Raw genomic sequence first — 21,564 nt, forward strand, 5'->3', positions numbered from 1 at the left:
TGAAAGAGCCTTTTAGCACTTTTAAAAACTTACACGTTTACAGTGACATAATCTTTTGTGAGCCAGAGTTCTTTTGATCAGATGCATCCTTAGGTAGATTCACAAAAAGTATATGCATACAGAGGTTGGAGCCAGTCTTGGAGGAATACTTTCACATTTGAGGCAGTATATCAGATCAAAACAAGAAAAGGGCTGATTCTCTCTGCTATGTCAAATCTGGTATTTTGTTACAAAATTCTACATGATCTCTTTGTCCTTGGTTGCTGCTTCCTAATTGCAGTTTTAAATGACAATTATATTTTATAAAACAGAATCTAGAGTTTCACGTTTGGATTAAAATTTTTAAATGGAGAATATCTTTAGGGGTACTGTTTGAATACCACCCCACACACCAGTGTTTCAGACCACAGGTGGATTATTCTATGGGAACACATATTTTTCAAATCATTTTCAGCTATAAAAAAGTAAGCACAACAAATAACTTATCCAAGGCCAAACAATGAGTCCATCAAAAAAGTGACTTTTGAGATGGTTGCGTTTCCCCAGACTCAGTTTGGAATGTCCTTAGCTAAACAGCTAGTTCATGCTAAATTTGACCCCTGTTGAGCTGTTGTTTAAACTTGGGCCCATTCTGAGCTCGAGGTCTCTTCATGCTCTTGATGATGCCGAAATAACTGTCTTCTCCATCCCCTCACAAGCCCATTCCCTTTCTCTTTCTCCCTAAAACTTTCCTGGCAGAGATCAGGATAGCTGCAGCTATGGTCTTCATTAGGTTACAGCAGTGCTGTGGCTGGCAACGCCCCTTGAAAGTCTCCAAAGACCAGAAGTACTAGAAAACCACAGTCAAGCAGGCTCCCTGGCACCCACAATGATGCTGAGGCTTAGTGAAAGCAATAGCTGTTGCTTTGCCAATGCCAAATGAGTTTTAGCAGTAACAAGGATGTATTCAGATGTGTCTAGGAGCACTGTGTCCGAGACCAGGGCCAAGTTAATTATGAATTGTACCCAAACTTTAAAGAGGCTTTTAAAGTAGTTTGGAAGTGCCGAACTGTGGAGGTCTGTACTGTAAATTCCCCAGTCCCAGACTTCAGCTATCACCAAGTTCGGCATTCTGTTTTCTAGCCCATACTGGCTGTCCTACTGGTTTTAACCAGTATTGTTCCCCACCCCCCAATCTGCCTTAGAGTTTTACAAAATTTAAATGCAAGAAATATACCATATTCTTCTGCTTAACTAAACAGGACAATTGAAGGGCATAGTCATGCCTTAAAGTAGGCTAAATTTTGGTGTCAAGGCATTTAAAACCAGACCTCTTCTTTCATAGAAACCACCCTGCTAATTAATGTTTTCATGGGGGTGGGAGGGACTATAAAATTGAAGATTTCCTTTTGCACCCCATCTTACAAATGCTTTGTTAGTTTGCAAAACCTTCCAGCATGTGTCAGTGTCCTCCATCAGACTGCCGTATCTGTGGAGAGCAGATCACCTGCTTTCCTGTATGGTGTTCCCCAACAATTTAGCACCAAAATGATTCGTTACTTGTGTTACCGGAAATCCTAAACAGGATTGACTTCAGTGGATTTAACAGGGTATAATTTAGAATGAAGCTGTTAGCCTATGAGCTCATTCACAGTTAGGATACTTCATGAGTGCAGACATGAAGCTTTCTAACTGGTATCACACCATCTGGCTTAAACTTTTGAGAGAGAAGGCCTTGGAAATATGTGCTGACGTCTTGGAAAAAAAGTACCATCGCCAATCTGTTTTGTGTATTGCGAGAGTACTTGGGGGCACAGGCTAAATGAGGTTGTTAATGACCAAACTGGATAATGTTAAGACTTAATAGCGAGTTTTATGGCTCTTCTTATGTTTTTAACTACATTTTATTTATCTCTAGTGAGCCCTCCTTCATACTCAGCCCACACTGAGAGACAAGGAAGCAAGGAGAGCAAGATCTAGTCAACTGCAGACCTGGAATATTTTGTAAACCCATTTTTAAACACTTTCTTTTAAGATCTAGAAGGTTTAAGAGTTGGCATAGCCAATGTAGCTCCAGATCTAAGAGCATTTGGGGAGCTCAGATGATCTTAAACACTTTTTTTTTTTTTGCCAAAGACCACTCAAATCTGCTAGATGTTGGATAGCATGTGAGAATCTTCCCCTCCTCTCTCAGATCCAGTTTTATTTGTTTGTAGCACATTATTGTCATTTGCTTACATGCAAATCCTAGTTTTCAACAGTTGTGAGACCTTCTTTGATTATAATATTTTAAGGAAGAGGAAGGAATCTGTATAATGGAACTGTAGGGGCAGAGATGAGCCAGCAGTTCCTCTCCCCCGTCTCATGTCATGAGAATGCAAAACTAAGTCCTTTCTTTTGAACCGATGTCCCACATGGTGATTGGCTGGGGAATGGGCCAGCAATACAGTTGGGCTACCCTGGCTTAAGGATGAGTAGCCTCGCTTCATTGCTACCTAGTGAAAGGTTAGCCTTGCTCTGAGGCATTCCTTGGGATGGGGATAGACCTTTTCTGTTTCATTCCCAGGAATCAATTTTGGGGCAGATGGTCATCTTGGCTGCTGCCAATTTTTGACCTCCCCCTTTGTCTTTAGGCTGACATCAGAAACAGGTACAGACACTGTGCCAGCTCAATACTGGCCTTATCCGAATCTGATTGGCTTCACTTATCTTCTTCCTGTTTAGTTAGTAAGAGAACTGTGACTATCCCAAGGTCACCCAGCTGGCTTCATGCATAGGAGTAGGAAATCCAATCCGGTTCACCAGATTAGAGTCCACCACTCATGTGGAGAAGTGTGGAGTCAAACCCCATTCTCCAGATTAGAGTCCACCGCTCTTAACTTCAACACCACACTGGCTGGGTGTAGCAGAAGTTTTTAATGGGTATAGGTGGCTGAAGTTGTAAAACAGCATATAATTACTCTCAAATCTACTCTGTCTCCTGCAGCATAGTTTCATGTAATAGACGGAGAGACAAAGATGATCAGTTGACCCGTTCTATCCAAGTCTCAAACTTGTCACACTGTCCTGTGCAGAGGTGAATTCTCCTTTCTTTATAATAGCACAGTCTGATCCTTCCACCTAAGAAGAATTTTTTTGGGGGGGTGGGGGTCCTCCCATCCAAGTCCCGACCCTCTTAGCTTTCAAGATCTGCCTTCTCTCCATACTTGCATATTTCTAATTAACCTTAGTGACCTGGCTACCATCTCTTTGGTCTCCTCTCCTTTATTTTACTTGTGCAGTTCAGTCCTGTGGCAAATGCTCTGTTAATTTGCATAGTGCATCAATATCTGGGCATGTAATTATTAGGGTTTGTAGTTTTGATATGATCTGCTGCTCTGGGCCATTTGATTTTCTCTCTGAGCAACTCTTCATCGGCTATCTGGTCTCAGAAGACATACTGTTTTTCAGTCACCTGGTAAAAAACTGTATGAACACATTTACGTGCAAGTCACGAATCAGTGGTCCATGCTGAGAAAGGAATCTTAGTATAATTATCTAGTTAATTGTAGCCATGTACATGCCTAGGTTGGGCTCTTAGATGTCTCATAAGGCATAACAATAGTGATCCACGTCCTTGTTGAATTCCCCATTCAGTGGTGTAAAAACATTTGTTTTACTTAGGTCAAACATCAATGAGCAATGAAGCACATCCAGCGCATGGAGCGCTCTTTAGTAGGCAAGCGCTTTGGGCAACAGCACTGTGCATATGTTTTCAATTCATGCTATTTACCTTTCTATTATTAGAACTTCCCTCATCCTCTTAGCACCTCCAGGCCTGGAAAGAGATTTCCGCACCACCACCTCAGAGCCAGAATCTTCCACCCCATTTACCTCTGAGTCAATGGAAGCATAAAGGGAAATGCTTGAAAGTGCATAAGGCTGCCAGAGTAGACTGCCTTCTCCTGTACTGACTGCAGCCCTTTGGTCTTGCTTTCTGTGACTCAGCTCCCAAACCATCCAAAAGTGATCTCCTGATAGACCCCTTTCCTCTTTCAAAGATGGAATGTGACATTGCTTTCCCAAGGGCCAAGACAGGAGTTTAGACAGCGAGGCAACATCTGAGGTGTACGTTCTCCAGCCTCCCAAAAATTGATAGCCAAGTTGATCCATAATAAAATCAAAAATCAGAATAACCCAACACGTTGTTTTATTTGCTCCTAATAACAGCTATCACATGGTTTTTGATTTGGAGTTCTCCTGCCCAAAGTTCATTGTCATCAGCAGATGTGAGGTGGAGATCAGAGTGGAAACTCGGGCGTAGGTGAGAGTTTTTCAGGAAAAGACTCACTTGCGGTTTGGTGTGGGGCTGTCTGACACAGCATTAGGTTCATCCTTCTGGAAGATCAAATATTCAGAAAGACATCAGGGCAGAGGTGTTTTATGTCTAAATAAAGTTTGGTCAGCATTATTCAGACAACCATCTGGAGAAAAGGAAAAGAAGCAAAGACCAACTATTTCTTACAGGCATCTATAGTCCATGGTAATGCAAAATTACATTTCAGATTTTCAGGTTACAAGTTTCTTTGTTTTTTAAACCGTTCATAAAATGTGTAGCAACTGATTTTGACATGTCACAGGAATGTACAACTCCTGTTTACTTGGGGTAGTCAAATGTAGGGTTGCCAGCTCTAGGTTGGGATATTTTGGAGATTTGGGGGCTGGAGCCTGGGGAGCTCCATCACCTACCTTTAACTGGACATGCCAGGGATTGAACCTGGGACTTTCTGCATATCGAGCAGATGCTCTACCACTGAGTCACAGCTCCTCCCCAACTAGGTCTCAAGCTCAGAGAGAAGGGTGTTTTTTTTTTCTAACAGGCAAGAGCCGAAGTCTGTATGCTTCTAAGGGTGGAGCTATCATTTCTGTTTTGTTAATGGTGGAACCTTCCTGCAACACCAAGAACATTATGCCAGCAGAAGAAGCAGGTCCTGCCAGCTCAAGGCTCCATATGCTCTAGGAAGGTGCTTGTGTTGGAGGAAGGCTCCACTGTTAGTTGGAAAAAAATGGGGGTTCAAACACTTAGTGTTTAGTATATAAGGCCTGACTAGGGTTGCCAGCTCCCCCCACCCCGGTTACCTGTGAGGGATGAGGGGGTAGGGTTGCAAGTTCCAGGTTGGGGAAACTTGTGGAGACTTAGGAATGGAGCCTGGGGAGGGCAGGGACCTCAGTGGGGTACAATGCCATAGAGTCCACCCTCCAAAGCAGCCACTTTCTCCAGGGGAACTGTTCTCTAGTCTGGGAATGAGCTGTAATCACCACATCCTGGGGCAGGGAGTTCCACAATTTAACTATGCGTTGTGTGAAAAAATACTTCCTTTTATCTGTTTTGAATCTCTCACCCTCCAGCTTTAGCAGATGACCCCGTGTTCTAGTATTATGGGAGAGGGAGAAAAACCTCTCCCTGTCCACTCCCTGTCCATAGCAGCTCATAGGGTTGGATCCAGCCAGCTTTTTCTTTCATTCTCACCCAATTTTCCTCTGTATCAGAGCCTCCACCTCACATTGCTTTTGTGCATGTAGGTCTCATGATACCCATTATAGCCTTTCTGGGAGGTCAGCAGGGACCCCTTTCTCCCCCTTTCACCAATAGAACCCTGGCTGGATCCAACCCACAGTCTTTTCTAAATTTGTACAAATGGGTATGTACAAGTGGGGCCCCACAAAACTCATGGGTGGGAATCCCACCCCCACTCCCCACCACTACTCACCTTCCAGCCCAACAACAGCCAGAGGAGTCTGCCATAGGCTTGCAAGGCCCTGTTGCTCCACCGGAGGGAGCTTTGCGGGGCTGCGGCTGAGGTGCGCAATGCGCATGTGCGCCTGTCGCGGCACACGCGTGCACCCTGCACGACGCGCCTTTTGGGTTTACCCGGAAGTGACCCGGACGCTCTAGTGATCCTGACCAAAACTCTGTGGTTTCCTTCAAGTTTTAGCCGAGGTTGCCAAAGCGTCTGCATCGTTTCCGGGTAAACTCGAAAGTGACGCACGCGCGCACACTGCCCGCCGGTTCTCGGTTGACGGGCAGCCCGGGGGATTGACGGGATTTTACCCGCCGCCACCAGGCACTTGGCAACCCTAGCCTGCCAGCGGCTCCTGGGCTCTGCTGACACAGCAGAGCCACCTTCCCCCCTCACACACACACTCAGTGGCTCGTGAAACTCATGTGGGGGGATCCCATCTCGCTTCCCCATCATGGCTGCAGGCCTCCTCTCCTTCCAACCCTGCTCTCTCGCTGGATCGCCAAGGCCTGCAAAACTCTTGGAAGAGGGGGAAATCGCATCTCCCCTCCTCCTCCCATTGCTTACCTTACATTGCATGGGTACACTGAATAGCAGTAACAGTTAACTCTTCCTGGTTTTGTTCACTGGAGGTCTGTTTCACTATGCCTTGGAATCCTGAGTTTCATGGCAACCACAGATCTTTCCAAGAAAGTTTTTCTCAGGATATAAAGAAGGGGATATTCCAAACCCAATAATTTTCTAGTTAAAGCATTTTTTAAAAAAATGAATGGGTTGTCTTTCAATTGTATGTTCCTCAAGGCAGAGATTGTTTCCTTGTTGTTGTTGTTTTTTTCTGTTGTGCAATGTAATTGTCCTCTTTGTGCTTTTAGATACTGTATTGTGTTGATGTATTGTATTTTAACAGATGTAAGCCGCCCCGAGCCCGACCTTGGTTGGGAAAGGCCAGGGTTGAAAGCAAGCAAGCAAGCAAACAAATAAGAAAACTCTCTAGTGACAGACAGTGCATTACATTAATGAAACATCTTAGATGTTTAAAAAAATGTAAGCATCGAAAACTGCACATTAGATTTGATAAAAGTTTGTTAATGAGTATCTCTTTGGTTTAAGTACCAGAGGAATAATTGGGTTTTAATCCCTTGGATTTTCTATAGTGAGTGTGTTTGTTTTTCAGTTGCGGGGTAGGGGGGGCTGTTTTCTGGCAAATTGCTGAAAGGAAGTGCAAGCTGTACCATTTAAAACGAGTAATAATTATACTTTTTCAGTGGCTTATTTTGTAGTTTTCAAAATTCTTTATTACAGTATAATTTCAGAATTAATTACAGGAGAAGAACAACTAATTGCTTTGTCCTCAATTTGTCTGCACTCTGTGCCTGTGAACGCTGTTCATCATCTTCTTTTTTTTGCTTCAAATCTTCAATTTCTTAACATGTCCTAATACTTGATGATTTCGATAGGTTTTTTTTTAAGTTAATACTTTTCCTATATAACTCCTTGTCTCCAGGGGAATTAATGCAGTAATAATTTACTTCATAAATAAAAACAAAAGTGTGTGTTCGTTTCCATTGCTTGCTATGGTTGTTCTCTTCTTTTGGAGTTTTCCAAATGAACAGCCAACCCAATAAACAATTGTATTTCCTTTCTTCTTCAGCCACTGTACATCCCAACCCCCCATAGCAAAGTTTTGAAACTCTCTCGTGTGTGTGTGAAGTGCCATCAAGTGCCATTGTAGCTGAATTATGACCACCCCATAGGGTTTTCAAGGCAAGAGAGAAACAGAAGTAGTTTGCCCTTGCCTTCCTCCGCAGACCCTTCCTTGGTGGTCTCCCTTCCAAGTACTCACCCTGCTTAGCTTCCGAGGTCTCCTTAAGGGGATTTTCAAGGCAAGAGATGAGCAAAGATAGTTTGCCATTGCCTACCTCTGCATAGCAAGCTTGGACTCCCTTGGTGGTCTCCCATCCAAGTACTGACCGTGGCCAACCCTGCTTAGCTTCCAAGCTCTGGCATGCTCAGGCTAGTCTCAGTTATTTAGGCTGTTTGACAATGAGTAGAGATGACCATTTGCCAAGGGTTACCTTATCTTATTGTGCTTGTAACCACTTGGGAAGATAGTTATCGTGCCAATCGTTGGGAAGATAGTTATCGTGTAGGGAGAATTTTACCTCTTCTTCCCTAGATTTTTAGGTGCCAAAATGTGGCCAGATTGTCCTCACCACTGTGCCAAGATCACACAGTGGAAGTCATTCAGGTCAATTATATGCCTATCACAATGTTTTACCATCGGGTGAACGATTGCCTTCATTCACCCAATGTCAAAAATGAATGCAGCAATGTAATAGAAATAAATCTAATTATCTTTTTGGAATCTGGTATCTATCTCCACCATCCTGGAAAGCGAGAATATTAATTGTGATTTTGTAATATTCAAGCTATTAATTGAGAAAAACTTCGTTTTCACTGGTATGGCCAGGTCTGTCAAGCCTTCTATATAAGACATTAACGAGCTATAATAGATTCTGAAGCAATTACATGTTCAGAGGAAGAATATGAGAGTTTCTGAAGCAGCAGTAATTCAGTTTCTCCTCAACCTTAGACAGCTTTGGGAAGGTGATATATTAGGGACAGTGCTGGAAATTAGAGATTCAAGCTGTGAACCCCCCACTCAGTTGCAGGAACGTTCCATTTTTTTGAGCAATTCTCATATCCACACAGTGGATCCACACAGTGAAAACTGGACTGCTGACATCTTGATTATCTCTAAGACATTTGATGGGTTTGTTCAATGCGTGAATGACAAAGGTACATGTAATATTAATCAAATTTGTGTATCTCAGGCATGGAAACTCCCGCATAGATGTAGGCCTTTTCTAGCACAGAGAGATTTTTTCCCAATGTGTCAGGAGTTGTGGCTGCATTCCCCGTTGCTTTAATAGTGATCAGGGATGCTGTGATGTTCATCAGGCGAACTGACCATAATCAGCAGTAGAGATTCTGGTGAACCTATCCCAGGGTTAGTTTGTTGGTGTGGCAGTGGTTCCAAACGCCTTCTGAACTTGTTGGCGGTGAGGGCTTTCCAAAGACCCACTGGATATAATGGGAGCCACAAATGCCAATTGATTGGAATGGGCTCCACTGAAATACATTGAAGTACTTACTGCAAGGTTGACTCAGCCTTCCATCCTTCCGAGGCCGGTAAAATGAATACCCAGCTTTTGGGGGGTAAAGGGAAGATGACTGGGGAAGGCACTGGCAAACCACCCCATAAACAAAGTCTGCCTAGGAAACGTCGAGATGTGACGTCACCCCATTGGTCAGGAATGACCTGGTGCTTTACCTTTACTTACTACAAAGGGGCAAATAAAACAAAGAGCAGATCAAGAAAAACAAGCAAATGTGTCAAATTTGGTCTCTGCAAATACAACAAGGGATAAAAATGGGAAACAAGGCTTGCTCCTGGGAAAAACGAAACACATGGAATAAAAAGGGACTTACATCTTAGTAGACCTTCTTAGGACTGCACTCTAAGTCCCAGAGTTCAGGAACAATAGCCTCCAGAGTGGAATGATGGTCTCTGGGAATGGAATGAACAAGCATGGGACCCGCAAGGATTTTCAGGGGGCACCGCATTTTCCTCTGGAACCTCTCCCCCACTATTTCTTCTTTCCCTCCCCTATCTAGGGTTGCCAGGTCCCTCTTCGCCACCTGCAGGAGGTTTGGGGATGAAGCCTGAGGAGGGTGGGGTTTGGTGAGGGGAGGGACTTCAATGCCATAGCGTCCAATTGCCAAAGTGGCCATTTTCTCCAGGTGAATTGCTCTCTTTTGCCTGGAGATCAGTTGTAATAGCGGGAGATCTACAGCCACCACCTGGAGGTTGGCAACCCAATCCCTATCCCAGCAGCCCTCATAACCTCCCCCTTTTTTCCTGCTTCCTTCTTCCTACTCACCACCCAATCTACCTTTGGCTGCCCCCCCCCCCGTTCATCTTTCCCTCTTTCCCTGTTGCATCAGCCTCTACCCATGTACTCTTACCTAATAAAAAAGCTAATTGATTCTAACCTGGGGGCTTATATAAATAGCTCAATTGATTATACAGCCATAATTGTATTTTAGAGTGGAAACACATGGGTTCACCCAGCACAAGGCAATAAATGGTATCCATGATGCCTTTTCATATTAATCCTGTCTATCATTATTGGCTTCTCAACATAACAATATTTTACTGCCGTCCAGCAGTGTCTCTGGATAACTGATTATTCTTATTACAAACACATCAGTCACTTTTTCCCCCAATGGTAAATCATCTATTGAGCTATCAATAACAATTTATAGGCAATGTAAATTAGCGCCTGGTTAGCTTCCAGCTGATCTTCTTTATTATTATTTTGCTATTTTCAGTCTGACACAAATGAAACAAAGTTCACTTCCAGGATGAAACACAGGCACCTGTGTGTTGGTGCTAATTTCTGCTGCACTCAACACTAGGTGATTAGCTCATGTCAAGAATTCAAAGGATAATTATTGTTTTAAAATGATTATCTAACTCTATTTGGCTTATTTAATCAATTAGGATGCCAGGATAGATTCCGGCTTGGTTTTCCCCCAAGGCTTGACTTGATATCTGTTTGAAGAGAGATCCAGAAATGCTCGTCTGCGACGCTTGGAGCCATCCCCAAATCCCAACTATCATTAGAGTTGCCTCTGGGCGGTACTCATTTGTGCCACCAAATTAAGGGCTGTAACACAGCTAACATTTACAAGGAATGGAAAATTCAGATTGGGAGTCCATTGCATTAGCCACGGGCCATTGGCAGGAACGCGGTCCTATCAATCAAAAATGTAAGATGGGGAGGGGTAACGAATTAAGATGCCTTGCACCTGCACAGCTTCCAGGACTTGGGAGCCACCAGCATTTTCTGGTATGATGATGGAGATAAATCCTCCAACTCCAGACCAAGAAATGCTATGTGGTCAGATGGCAAAGCTCCTCTGCAAAGCTCCAGCATGGTGTAGTGGTTTGGACCGATGGTTTGGAGAGGTGGACTCTGATCTGGAGAACCGGGTTTGACTCCCCACTCCTCCACATGAGCGGCGGAGACTAATCTGGTGAACTGGAACTGTTTCCACACTCCTACACATGAAACCAGCTGGGTGACCTTGGGCAAATTACAGCTCTGTTAGAACTCTCTCAGCCCCACCTACCTCACAGGGTGTCTGTTGTGGGGAGGGGAAGGGAAGGTGATTGTAAGCCGGTTGAGTCTCCCTTAAGTATTAGAGAAAGTCAGCATATAAAAACCAACTCTTCTTCTTCATCATCATCATCATGATCAAATATGGATGTTTTCATTCAGACACTTGGAATGGCTTAAAGCCACATTTTTGGCAAGTGTGTTACAGGTCAAGAGCAAATGAGATTGTGCCGCCATGATTCATGCTACTGTACAAGGTCATATGTGCATCCCTGTCTTGGTGTAGCTTTATCTACTACATTTTCATCCTGCCCTTCTTCAAAGGAGCTCAGGACTGTGCACCATCATTCGTCCCTCCCATCCATGTTCTGTTAGATCTCACTAAGCCTCAGAGCTAAAGCTAGGTAGAGAGAGAAATGTTCTTGACTTCCATAATCCAGGTGGTGGAATGGAAATAAGGGTGTTTTCAATAATTCACTTTCTGTAGTATGGTGGAAGAAGAGGAAGAAGAAGAAGAAGAAGAATTGGTTGTTATATGTCGATTTTTTCTCTACCTTTTAAGGAGAATCAAACCAGTTTACAATCTCCTTCCCTTTCTCTCCCCACAAGAGATGCCTTGTGAGGTTGGTGGGGCTGAGAGAGCTCTAAGAGAGTTGTGACTAGCCCAAGGTCACCCAGCTGACTTCATGTGTAAGGAGTGGGGAAACCAACATGATTAACCAGAATAGCGTCCACCGCTCATGTGGAGAAGCGGGGAATCAAACTCGGTTCTCCAAATTAGAGTCCACCGCTCCTGATCACTACATCACACTGGTTCTCAAACATTTGTCCCATACATGCTAAAAAAAATGGTGAAAAAATGCTGTGTGTGAATTGGCCCTATAGGATTAGTACTGTATTAAATCAGATTATGCTATTTTTGTTCAGGACATTTACACTGTTCGGGTGGGACTGATTGTCTCATGTGGCACCATAAAGACACCGTAAAGGTCACTTTACAAATAAAGAACACTTAGGAGAACTAGATGTGAGGGCGATCTGGCTGCGATATCTGTCACCCCATTGATCGCCAGGGTAGATTCGGCTGATCTGGCTGGCTAGGCGGGTGTCCCCTCCCTCCCTCACTGCTCCATGTGCCCCCCTCCCGGAAGCTGCGCGCTCAGTGGAAGAGGACGACGATCCTAGATAGAGGGAGTGGACCATTCTTTGGTCAAGGATATACTTAAGATAACTTTAATTGTTTAAATGTTTAAAGGTTTTTATATTAGCCACCTTGTAAACCCTGATTGGGTGGAAAGGTGGCATAAAAATGTTTTAAATAAATAAATTTCAGTGCGGGCTTAGGGATGATGACCGGAGCACCAACTGGTGACAAGAGGATCAGGTATTAAACTGTGTTGGACTAGCATGGTTATTCTGGCAACTGCAGTTTATACAGAGGGCAAGAATATGAGAGTGTACACGTTGAGTTTGCCAGACAGCGCTTTCCCACGTGCTGAATAATGCACTTTTAATCCACTTTCAATGCACTTTAACAATCGTTTGCAAGTGGACTGGGCTGTTTCACACAAGGCGCTTTCACACATGCCAAATAATGCACTTTCAATCCACTTTAGGTGATCATTTACAAGGGGATTTTGCTGTTTCCACACAGTAAAATCCAGCTACAAAGTGCATTGAAGGCAGATTGAAAGTGCATTGTTCAGCATATGTGAAAGCCCCCACAGTAAAATTCAGTCGCAAAGTGCATTGAAAATGGATTGAAAGTGCATTATTTGGCATGTGTCAAAGTGCCCAGAGTGTGGCCCAAGGTAAACTTGACTGAAGCTGACACTGATTCCTTTTTTACATGAATATTTTTAAAAATACATAATTTGAGATGTTGGATTTCATCGGTAACAACTCATAACACACACACCCCTATGGAAAATTCTCATCAGTCTCTATGACACTCCACTGGAAATGCATTGAGAATTGCAGATGTAATAACATTTGTTAACAAAACGATACACAGCAAATAAATTGTTGAATTTTGTCGGTCGTCTGTGCTTCATCAATAAAAAAGAGATAAGTAAGACACATCTGGTAGGGTGCCATTAGGGTTGCCAACCTCCAGGTTCTTGCTGGAAATCACCAGCTATTGCAACTGATCTCCAGCTGATAGAAATTAGTTCACCTGGAGAAAATGGCTGCTTTGGCAACTGGACTCTATGGCATTGAAGTCCTTCCCCTCCCCAAACCCCGCCCTCCTCAGGCTCCGCCCCCAAAATCTCCTGGTATTTCCCAACCCGGAGCTGGCAACCCTAGGTGCCATACACACTCTGCAAGAGCAATCTCTCCTTGAACTACGGGGTTATGTCATATGTAGACATCTGGCGTGCTTGCTTTCGTATGAAAGTTCTAGGACGATAGGAAGGAGGCCTCACAGCTAAATGTTAAAATGACCTGTCAAAAGTAGTTCTGTACTTAAATCACAAAAGGCCCTTTGGAGAACAGAAGAAGCAGTGAGAATAATTGCAGTCACAACATTTAAGACGTGCAAAAATGGCTCGTTAAAAGGTTTGGTGAAATATGCTGCGACTCAAGGAAGTTAATTCTTTTTTCTGAAAACTTCTGAAAAAACCAAGCATAACCTCCGTGCCACATCTCCTTCTCGTGTTAACAGGCACAGACATCACTCTCGACTTTTATAAATGTGAAAGATGTCAACTTCCAGACTTTAAAAAAGACGCAACAATGATTGTATATCAGGCAGACATTCGTGTCTGTGGCCACACTATGATGGATCTATCAGCACTTACAGGGAGAAAGAAAAATAAAAACACAGCAGGTTCCCAGTGAAGCTGCTTTTAAAAGAGCTAAGATTAAATTTAGATTGTGATAACAATCGTCATAGCCTGAGCCTTATTCTGTATACTCAGAAGTAAACACTAATGATTTTGACGGGATTTACTGCACCTCACCATTCACAGATTCATAACTTGTGATTTTACTCATTCACGGTCTGATCACATGATATGGTCCCCAGATTCCTTTTACTCCCATGATGGTGATCACTCCACTATTACATTTGGAAACAGGGTTGTTTTGCTACTGGGAGGCAACAGACCTGCCTCCCAGTATCCACATATGCCACCATTTGCGGTGGTCCCAAGAATGGAACCCCCCCACAAATCATGAAGCTCTATTGTAAACATTAAATATTGTTTCAGTTTTTAAAAATCTAATGGAACCAGCATTACAAGACAAACAGACAAGGTAATGGACAAAGACCCATTAATCACTGCAATTCTGCATGACCTGAAAAGTACATTTTAAAAGGGTGATTGTAAGCTGGTTTGAGTCTTCCTTAAATGATAGAGAAAGTTGGCATATAAAAACCAACTCCTCCTCCTCCTCTTCCTCTTCCTCTTTTTCTTCTTCTTCCATGCATATATGCTAATTGACTAGTTGTGAGTGGCTGGAACTTCCTTTTGAATATATACATAGGGGCAAACCCAGGTTTGCTGCCAAGTAACATGGGAACTAGCCCAAACCTGCAGTGTGTCCTTGACTCTTTGCATCTATGCAACCCAGTATCATTAATCACCTTTTCACTTCAGAAAAGTTACGGGAGCAAAGCAGATGACACAGGGATTCAAGGAAATCATATATGCTTCCGTTTAAATTTGAAATGTTAAATACAGAAGCACTTATTCAGTCAAATCTTATTTCTTAGCTATATGCAACTCATACCAAGTTTAATAGCCAACAATATAGCTGAAGCAATCACCCTGAAAATAAGTTGAAAATAAGATTCACTCACCCCCCACTTTTAAAAAAAGCTGTGAAAGCACACAGTTTGTCTTCTCCTTTCTTTAGTTATCAAGATTTATTTGCTCTCTTGCTTCTAATATCCAGTGAAGATATTTTCTGCCAGTTTTAACTTCTTGGATCAATAAATTTTGATAGTGATCTTGAGGGAAGTCAGTATCTGCCAGCTATCATAACCCTGCACGCTCTTGCTGAAAAGCAGCTGTTACAAACAAAATTGGCCATATCTGAGGGACTGATATTCAAGTCATTGCACATATTTTATGGCACAGTTATCTAGAGTGGCTGTATTGTCCTCTTTGTATAGAATAAAATAGGTTCAAGGCAAGATGCTGCAGCTTGAGCAATCCAATTTTATGAGTTGGAGGCGATCACTCTTCACTTAGTTTACATTTTCACAAAAATGTATTTGTAACAGTTGTGGAGTTAAAATGTGGACTTGCAGTTGGTAGGTTAGGTATGCAATTCTTAAGTCAGCCTGCACAAGGTCTAGTTCACCAAGGACAGTATAGCCCACCTCCTAGGCACTTGATAGAAGAAGAGTGGGTTTTTATATGCCGACTTTCTCTACCACTTAAGGAAGAATCAAACCAGGCTTACAATCACCTTCCCGTCCTCTCCCCACAACAGACACCCTGTGAGGTAGGTGGGGCTGAGACAGCTCTGAAAGAGCTGTGACTAGCCCAAGGTCACCCAGCTGGCTTCATGTGTAGGCCTGGGGAAACCAACCTGATTCACCAGATTAGAGTCTGCCGTTCATGTGGAGGTGTGGAGAATCAAACCCAGTTCTCCAGATCAGACTCCACCGCTCCAAACCACAGCTCTTAATTACTACACCACACTGGCTGATACCTCCAGCTCTGAGCACATAGTAAAGCCAGGAGATGTTTTGATGCTCTCACCGGCTGAGTTCTGGATGGTTCATAAGCCATGCATGACTCATTTATTTATTTTATTTTAATTATTTAAAGCATTTATTAGCCACCTTTCTTCCATATGAAGCTCAGGGCAGCTTCCAATAGAGATCAAATCCATAAAATAAAATACATAAAACAAAATTTAAAATGACAGTTCAGATTTCAAGTAATTTCATCAGATGCGATCCTGAATAAAACCGTCTGCAGCTGCCTCCTAAAGATTGAAAGTGAGGGAGAGAGGCGCACCTCCCTAGGGGGGTTGTTTCCATAATCACTGAAAAGGCCCTCTCATGTGAACTCACCAAACACGCCTCTTTGATTGATGGGACAGTCAGGAGAATATCTTTCTGGGATCTTAATTCTTGGGCAGGGATATATGGGAGAAGACGGTCCTTCAGACACCCTATTCCCAAGCCACGTGGGGCTTTAATGGTCAAAACCAACACCTTGAATTGCACTTGAGGTGATCCTACCGATGGTTAGATCACATTGTTTCCATGCAGAAGGTTCCAAGAAGGTTGTGCAAAAAAAAAAGAAAAAAAAAAAAGTAAATTTTGGGTTTGGGTCCCCCCCCCCCCCAGGGTAAACCCGAAATAAGCCGAATACCCATATCAGTAAAGGGGTATTTCGGCTTTATTTCCAGGTTTACAAAAAAAAAAAAAAAAATCAGGTCCATTATAGTCTATGGGGATTTTTTTCGAAGCTCCTGTGGGGGCATTTTTGGAGGTAGAGTTACCAACTTTTCAGGGTAGCTTCAAGGGACTCTCCTTGCATGAGCCCCAAAGTTTGGCAAAGATTGGGTCAGGGGGTCTGATTTTATGGGATCCCGAAGAGGTCGCACCCCCTCTTCCATAGAGAAGCATGGTAAAGTTTACAATGCTTTTCTATGGAGGGGGTCAACTCCTTCGGGACCCCATAAAATTGGACCCCCTGACTCAATCTTCACCAAACTTTAGGGTTCATGCAAGGAGAGTCCCCTTGCAGCTACCCTGATAATTTGGAGACTCTATCTTGAAAAATGTCCCCCGGGAGAATTTTAAAAGTACTTACTTTTCATACTCTGTAATGGCCACCTCCTTCCTCACCCAAGAATCGTGGAAAAGCCCGAATATTGCTAAAATGGCTAATTTTGGGTTTATTTTCGGTTCTGGTTTATCGATGTGCACAACCCTAGTCCCAAGTTCTGTCCGTGGTGTCTCCAGTTAAAAGAGCTCAGCTATGGGAAAGACTGTTCTCTTCCTGAGACTCTGGAGCACGGTTGCTGGTATGAGGTGGCAGTACTAATCCAGGTGGACCAATGGTCTCACTCAGTATAAGGCAGTTTCATATGAAACGACTTCTCCATAGTTCATCCTCACAAAGATCTTACCAGACCAGCTTTGCTTGTTTCTTTGCCGCATTAAGGGCTTCATTTTCTTTTCTTTTTGCACTGAGCCAACAATCAATTTTAAAGTGTGGACTGTTCCTATTAATCTTGTTTGCCCACAGCTTTTTATGTCGGGTTGAACATTGGGATTTGTTCATCATTTTTCCTCCATTGTCTGTGCTATAAAAGTTGTGTGTTTTTAGTGCTTGAGTTTTTCAGGATGTCCCTCCTTAAGATGTTTATTCACTATTTTGATGTTGTTTACAGAAATAGGTCAAGGAAAAAAATAACAGTTGCAGGGCATTTTCCTTGTATTATTGACCATTTGTATTTAATTTGTTTTCTCTTGGTTGTAGTAGATGATGTGTCACCTCTTTATGTTCCATTTTAAGAGAATCACAGCAACACTGTGCTCATAAACAGTGTCAAAACAATGTTAATTTCTCCCATCCTGATCTAGATTTTATTTCTCTCTCTCTCACTTAGAGTGCCGATATGAGTCCTGCTAGCAGCACCAATTCACTTCCTGTTAGCCCACTTACCGAAGAACCATTGCCTTTCAAGGTAAAGCTGTTTTGTTAAAAACTCAGTACTTCGTATAGTCTGACAAAAGTCAATCATGCTGGAACTACTCTGTCTTGAAAATGATGAGCACTTGGCTACCCTCTTCCAGAACAACGGATATCAAAATTAGGACGTTACTCTTCAATATATTAACATTAGATGAATTCCCAGCTCCTGGTTTGCAAACATTCCTTTCTGTTTTCATAAGGTCACCTGGAACTGGCGATCTTTGGTTGGATCCTCTGATGTGTAGTTTATCCTTAAAAGCAGCCAGAGGGTCAGATATGATTCAAGGCTGTAGCAATGGGAAAGAAACACTTTAACTCTGCTCTCAGTGCTATTTCCTTGATCAAAACCGCCCACGGCCTCCATTTAGCCCCAGTATGAAAAAAAGGACAGACACAATACAGGTAACTGAGGGAACAGAGTTGGATAAGGAAGAGGTCATGATGAAATTTCCAAGCATCATGGCCTCAATCCATATGCCTCCCCACAGCTCCTTGCAGCTGAGGTCAGTTCCAGACACCTAACGCCCGGTGAAGTTTCCCTCATAGCTATTATTTATTTGTGTACACATTTTAAACAACGTATCTATTGGTGACAGATCACGATGGGTAGCCATGTTCATCTGTCACTAGCAGTAGAAAAGAGCAAGATTCCAGTAGCACCTTAAAGACTAACAACATTTCTGGAAGGGTATGCACTTTCAGATACAGCTAGAATATATATTGGTGTTAGCCTCCTTTGAAACCCAATTTCCTTTTCCAGTATTAGAGCAAGACTCGGCATGTGGCGGTGTAGGTGTAGATTCTCTGAGTCATCAGGGTTGCTCTCTGAAGGAATTTCAAAGACTGGGTGCTACCACTACCAAAGGGAATTCCTGGACCTGGGAATCATATAATGCTGGACAATGAAATTGCATAATCCTGGAGAGTCAGTTGCATGCCACTGTGTGCTTTAGAGCCCAAAGCTATGGGCAGTCCATTGCTGTGAGAAGCCACTAGACTATCCCTCTGTACTTCCACATTGTTCTCTGTCTATTTTCCTTCTGGTTGCCTGCTTGTTACACTTTCTCCTCTTGACAGGTGCTGTCCTGAAAGCCACTGAGAGCTGGGATCTTACTAGTAATCGGTCCTCAACCACCTGCATTTCTTACAGCATGGTGTAGTGGTTAAGAGTGATGGTTTGGAGCAGTGGACTCTAATTTGGAGAACCAGGTTTGATTCCCCGCTCCCCCACATGAGTGGTGGACGCTAATCTGGTGAATCAGGTTGGTTTCCCCACTCCTACACATGAAGCCAACTGGCTGACCTTGGGTTAGTCACAGCTCTCTTCGAGCTCTCACAGCCCCACCTACCTCACAGGGTGTCTGTTGTGGGGAGGGGAAGGGAAGGTGATTGTAAGCCGGTTTGAGTCTCCCTTAAATGGTAGAGAAAGTCAGCATATAAAAACCAACTCATCCTCTTCTTCTTCTTCTTCTTCTTCTTCTTCTTCTTCTTCTTCTTCTTCTTCTTCTTCTTTTCAAGATTGCTCCAGAACATAATCACCTTTAGAATGTTAACCCACATACAGAGAACTTTTAGCATTGTTGAGAATGAAGTGCTGATACTGAGTGACTCATTATATAATGATGATAAGGTATGATGGTTCTGGTGGTGGAAAGTGCTGTCAAGTCTCAGCTGATTTATGGCTTCCCCATAGGGTTTGCAAGGCAAGAGACTTTCAGAGGTGTTTGCCACTGCCTTCCTCCCCATGGGCTGAGAGAGTTCTGAGAGAACTGTGACTGGCCCAAGGTTGCCCAACAGGGTTTGTGTGTGGAGGAGTGGGGAATCGAACCTGGTTCTCCAGAGTAGAGTCAGCTGCTCTTTACCACTACACCACACTGGCGCTCAGTTCTAGTCAATTAAATAGTTTCAGGTGGGTAGCTATATTTGTCTACAGTAGAAAAGTAAGATTCGAGTTTAGTAGTGCCTTATAGACCAACAAGATTTCCAGGGTATAAGTCTTCAAGAGTCGAAATACCTTGGTATCAGACAAAGGGAGCTTTGACTCTGGAAATCCTGTGCCACAAAATAAAACGGGGTAGAAGCAAACACTTTACAAGTTCTCTGAATTTGGGGACTATCTGAGTCATGATCAAAAAGTGCAAGGATTACACTTCTTTTCTCCAAAGGACTTCTCCACTGTCCTCTAGAGCCTTAAAAATTCTGTTCCAGTGGTGCTTGTTTAACTGAATCTGCTGTGACTTGTGTTCAGAGCTGGGACAAAAAATGGATTGAAACTGAAAGTACATTGAGTTTACACGTAGAAACTCATTGTACACCGTGAGTTGATTCAAAACACTCAGAAACAACAGTGGTTGTTGATTTTGAGCATTCTCTTTTGATGCTTGAAATTACCGACCCAATTCTGAATTTAGGTGTGGGGAGTTTGCTCACTAATTAACATTCCTTCTTTTCCGTGTGGCTTCCTTTATTTTCTGGTACAAGAAATGCCTTGCTTTTGGGGTAAAAAATATGGGACATTTTACTTGTACCACCTGTGTTTTCTTCAAAGCGGTTGCTAGTGCCATCGTGAGTATATAAGAGTGATGGTACAGAAATCTTCAAGGGAGTAGGGTTGCCAACCTCCAGCTACTAGCTATTACAACTGATCTCCAGCCAACAGAGATCAGTTCACCTGGAGAAAATGGCCGCTTTGGCAATTGGACTCTATTGAAGGCCCTCCCCAAACCCTGCCCTCCTCAGGTTCCGCCCCAAAAACCTCCCACCGGTGGCAAAGAGGGATCTGGCAACCCTACAAGGGAGCCATTTTTGAGAATCCACACACAGGAGGAACAATCGGCCCAAAAAGATAAGATATGCTTTTCTGAGGGCATTCTGCTGTGTGCTGTTTTTTTAAATAATACAGGATATTAAAAATCAAGCAATCCATGCTTTTGGTAGGGGTCTAATTGTTCCTTTCATTTTTAGGCACTTTTGAAAGATGGGGTTCTCCCCGTTCCTGTGGAACTCATGTAAATGTCGATGGGCTGCAGGGAAAGTCAGATGTATCTGTGAGCCAGTGCTGTTTAGTAGAAATAAAATAATATCAAATGCAACAGTTCCTGTTATTGCTTCCTGGCTCGCTCCAGGAGAGAGCAATATTGTTTCAGCAGTAATGCGAGTGATTTTATATGCAATAACCCTTTCCAAATACTGTCAGTCTATAATATTGGTTTCTGATGACAGGAAATGTATTACTCTGGCCGACACGATCATAATACTTCCCACCTTCCCGCTGTCATGAAGGGAACAGGAATGTTTTAGATTTTTTAAATTTGATTTGTTTGTGCGGTGCTGAGAAGACTCGATGTTATCAAGTAACAGAGCATGAGCATTGAGCCCCTGTGGGATAATTGATGACCTGTTGCATACTAGGGTTTACTTTTGAATCTTAAACAAATCCAAGCTCTCTTCATAGCTTATCTGTTACAAAAAGAAAATGAACTTCTAAGAATTTCAGAATGTTAGATGCGGGGGGGGGGGGAGCACAAGGACTTGTGGGGGCATTACACTTTCTCCTCCCCCACTGTTTCCTCTTTCCCTCCCCCTTTTCCTGCTTCCTTCTCTCCTTCCCACCTACCAGCCAACCTACCTTGATCTGCCACCTGTCTTAAGCTTTCCCTCCTTCCCTCCCCATGCCAGCCTCTTCCTGGGAAAACTGTACATTGGTCCAGTTGCACAGTTGTGGCCACACTGTGCACAGTAGTGAACCTTTCCCCACCCTCTTTCCTTCCTCCGCGCAACTCCCATACCCTGTGTCCTTCTCTCCTTCCCACTCACCCACCAACCTACTTTTATCTGTCTCCCATCTTCTGCTATATAGAAGGTTGCCAGGTCCCTCTCCGCCACCAGTGGGGTTTTTTTGAGGTGGAGCCTGAGGAGGGCGGGGTTCGGGGAGGGGAAGGGAGTCCAATT

General features: G+C 43.3%; 1 protein-coding gene across 2 annotated transcripts in view; it reads left to right on the forward strand.

Annotated features, from left to right (window-relative positions):
- The window catches only part of CCSER1 (coiled-coil serine rich protein 1), a 716,622-nt gene that overhangs the window by 272,798 nt on the left and 422,260 nt on the right, over window positions 1–21,564 (forward strand). For both annotated transcript variants that reach the window (XM_056855393.1, XM_056855392.1), the window contains exon 6: window positions 17,528–17,605. In XM_056855393.1, the coding sequence (XP_056711371.1) occupies window positions 17,528–17,605 (78 nt within the window). The remainder of the gene's footprint in view (window positions 1–17,527; window positions 17,606–21,564) is intronic.

The sequence above is a fragment of the Euleptes europaea genome, chromosome 9 (assembly GCF_029931775.1).
Source record: "Euleptes europaea isolate rEulEur1 chromosome 9, rEulEur1.hap1, whole genome shotgun sequence".
Classification (NCBI taxonomy): domain Eukaryota; kingdom Metazoa; phylum Chordata; class Lepidosauria; order Squamata; family Sphaerodactylidae; genus Euleptes; species Euleptes europaea.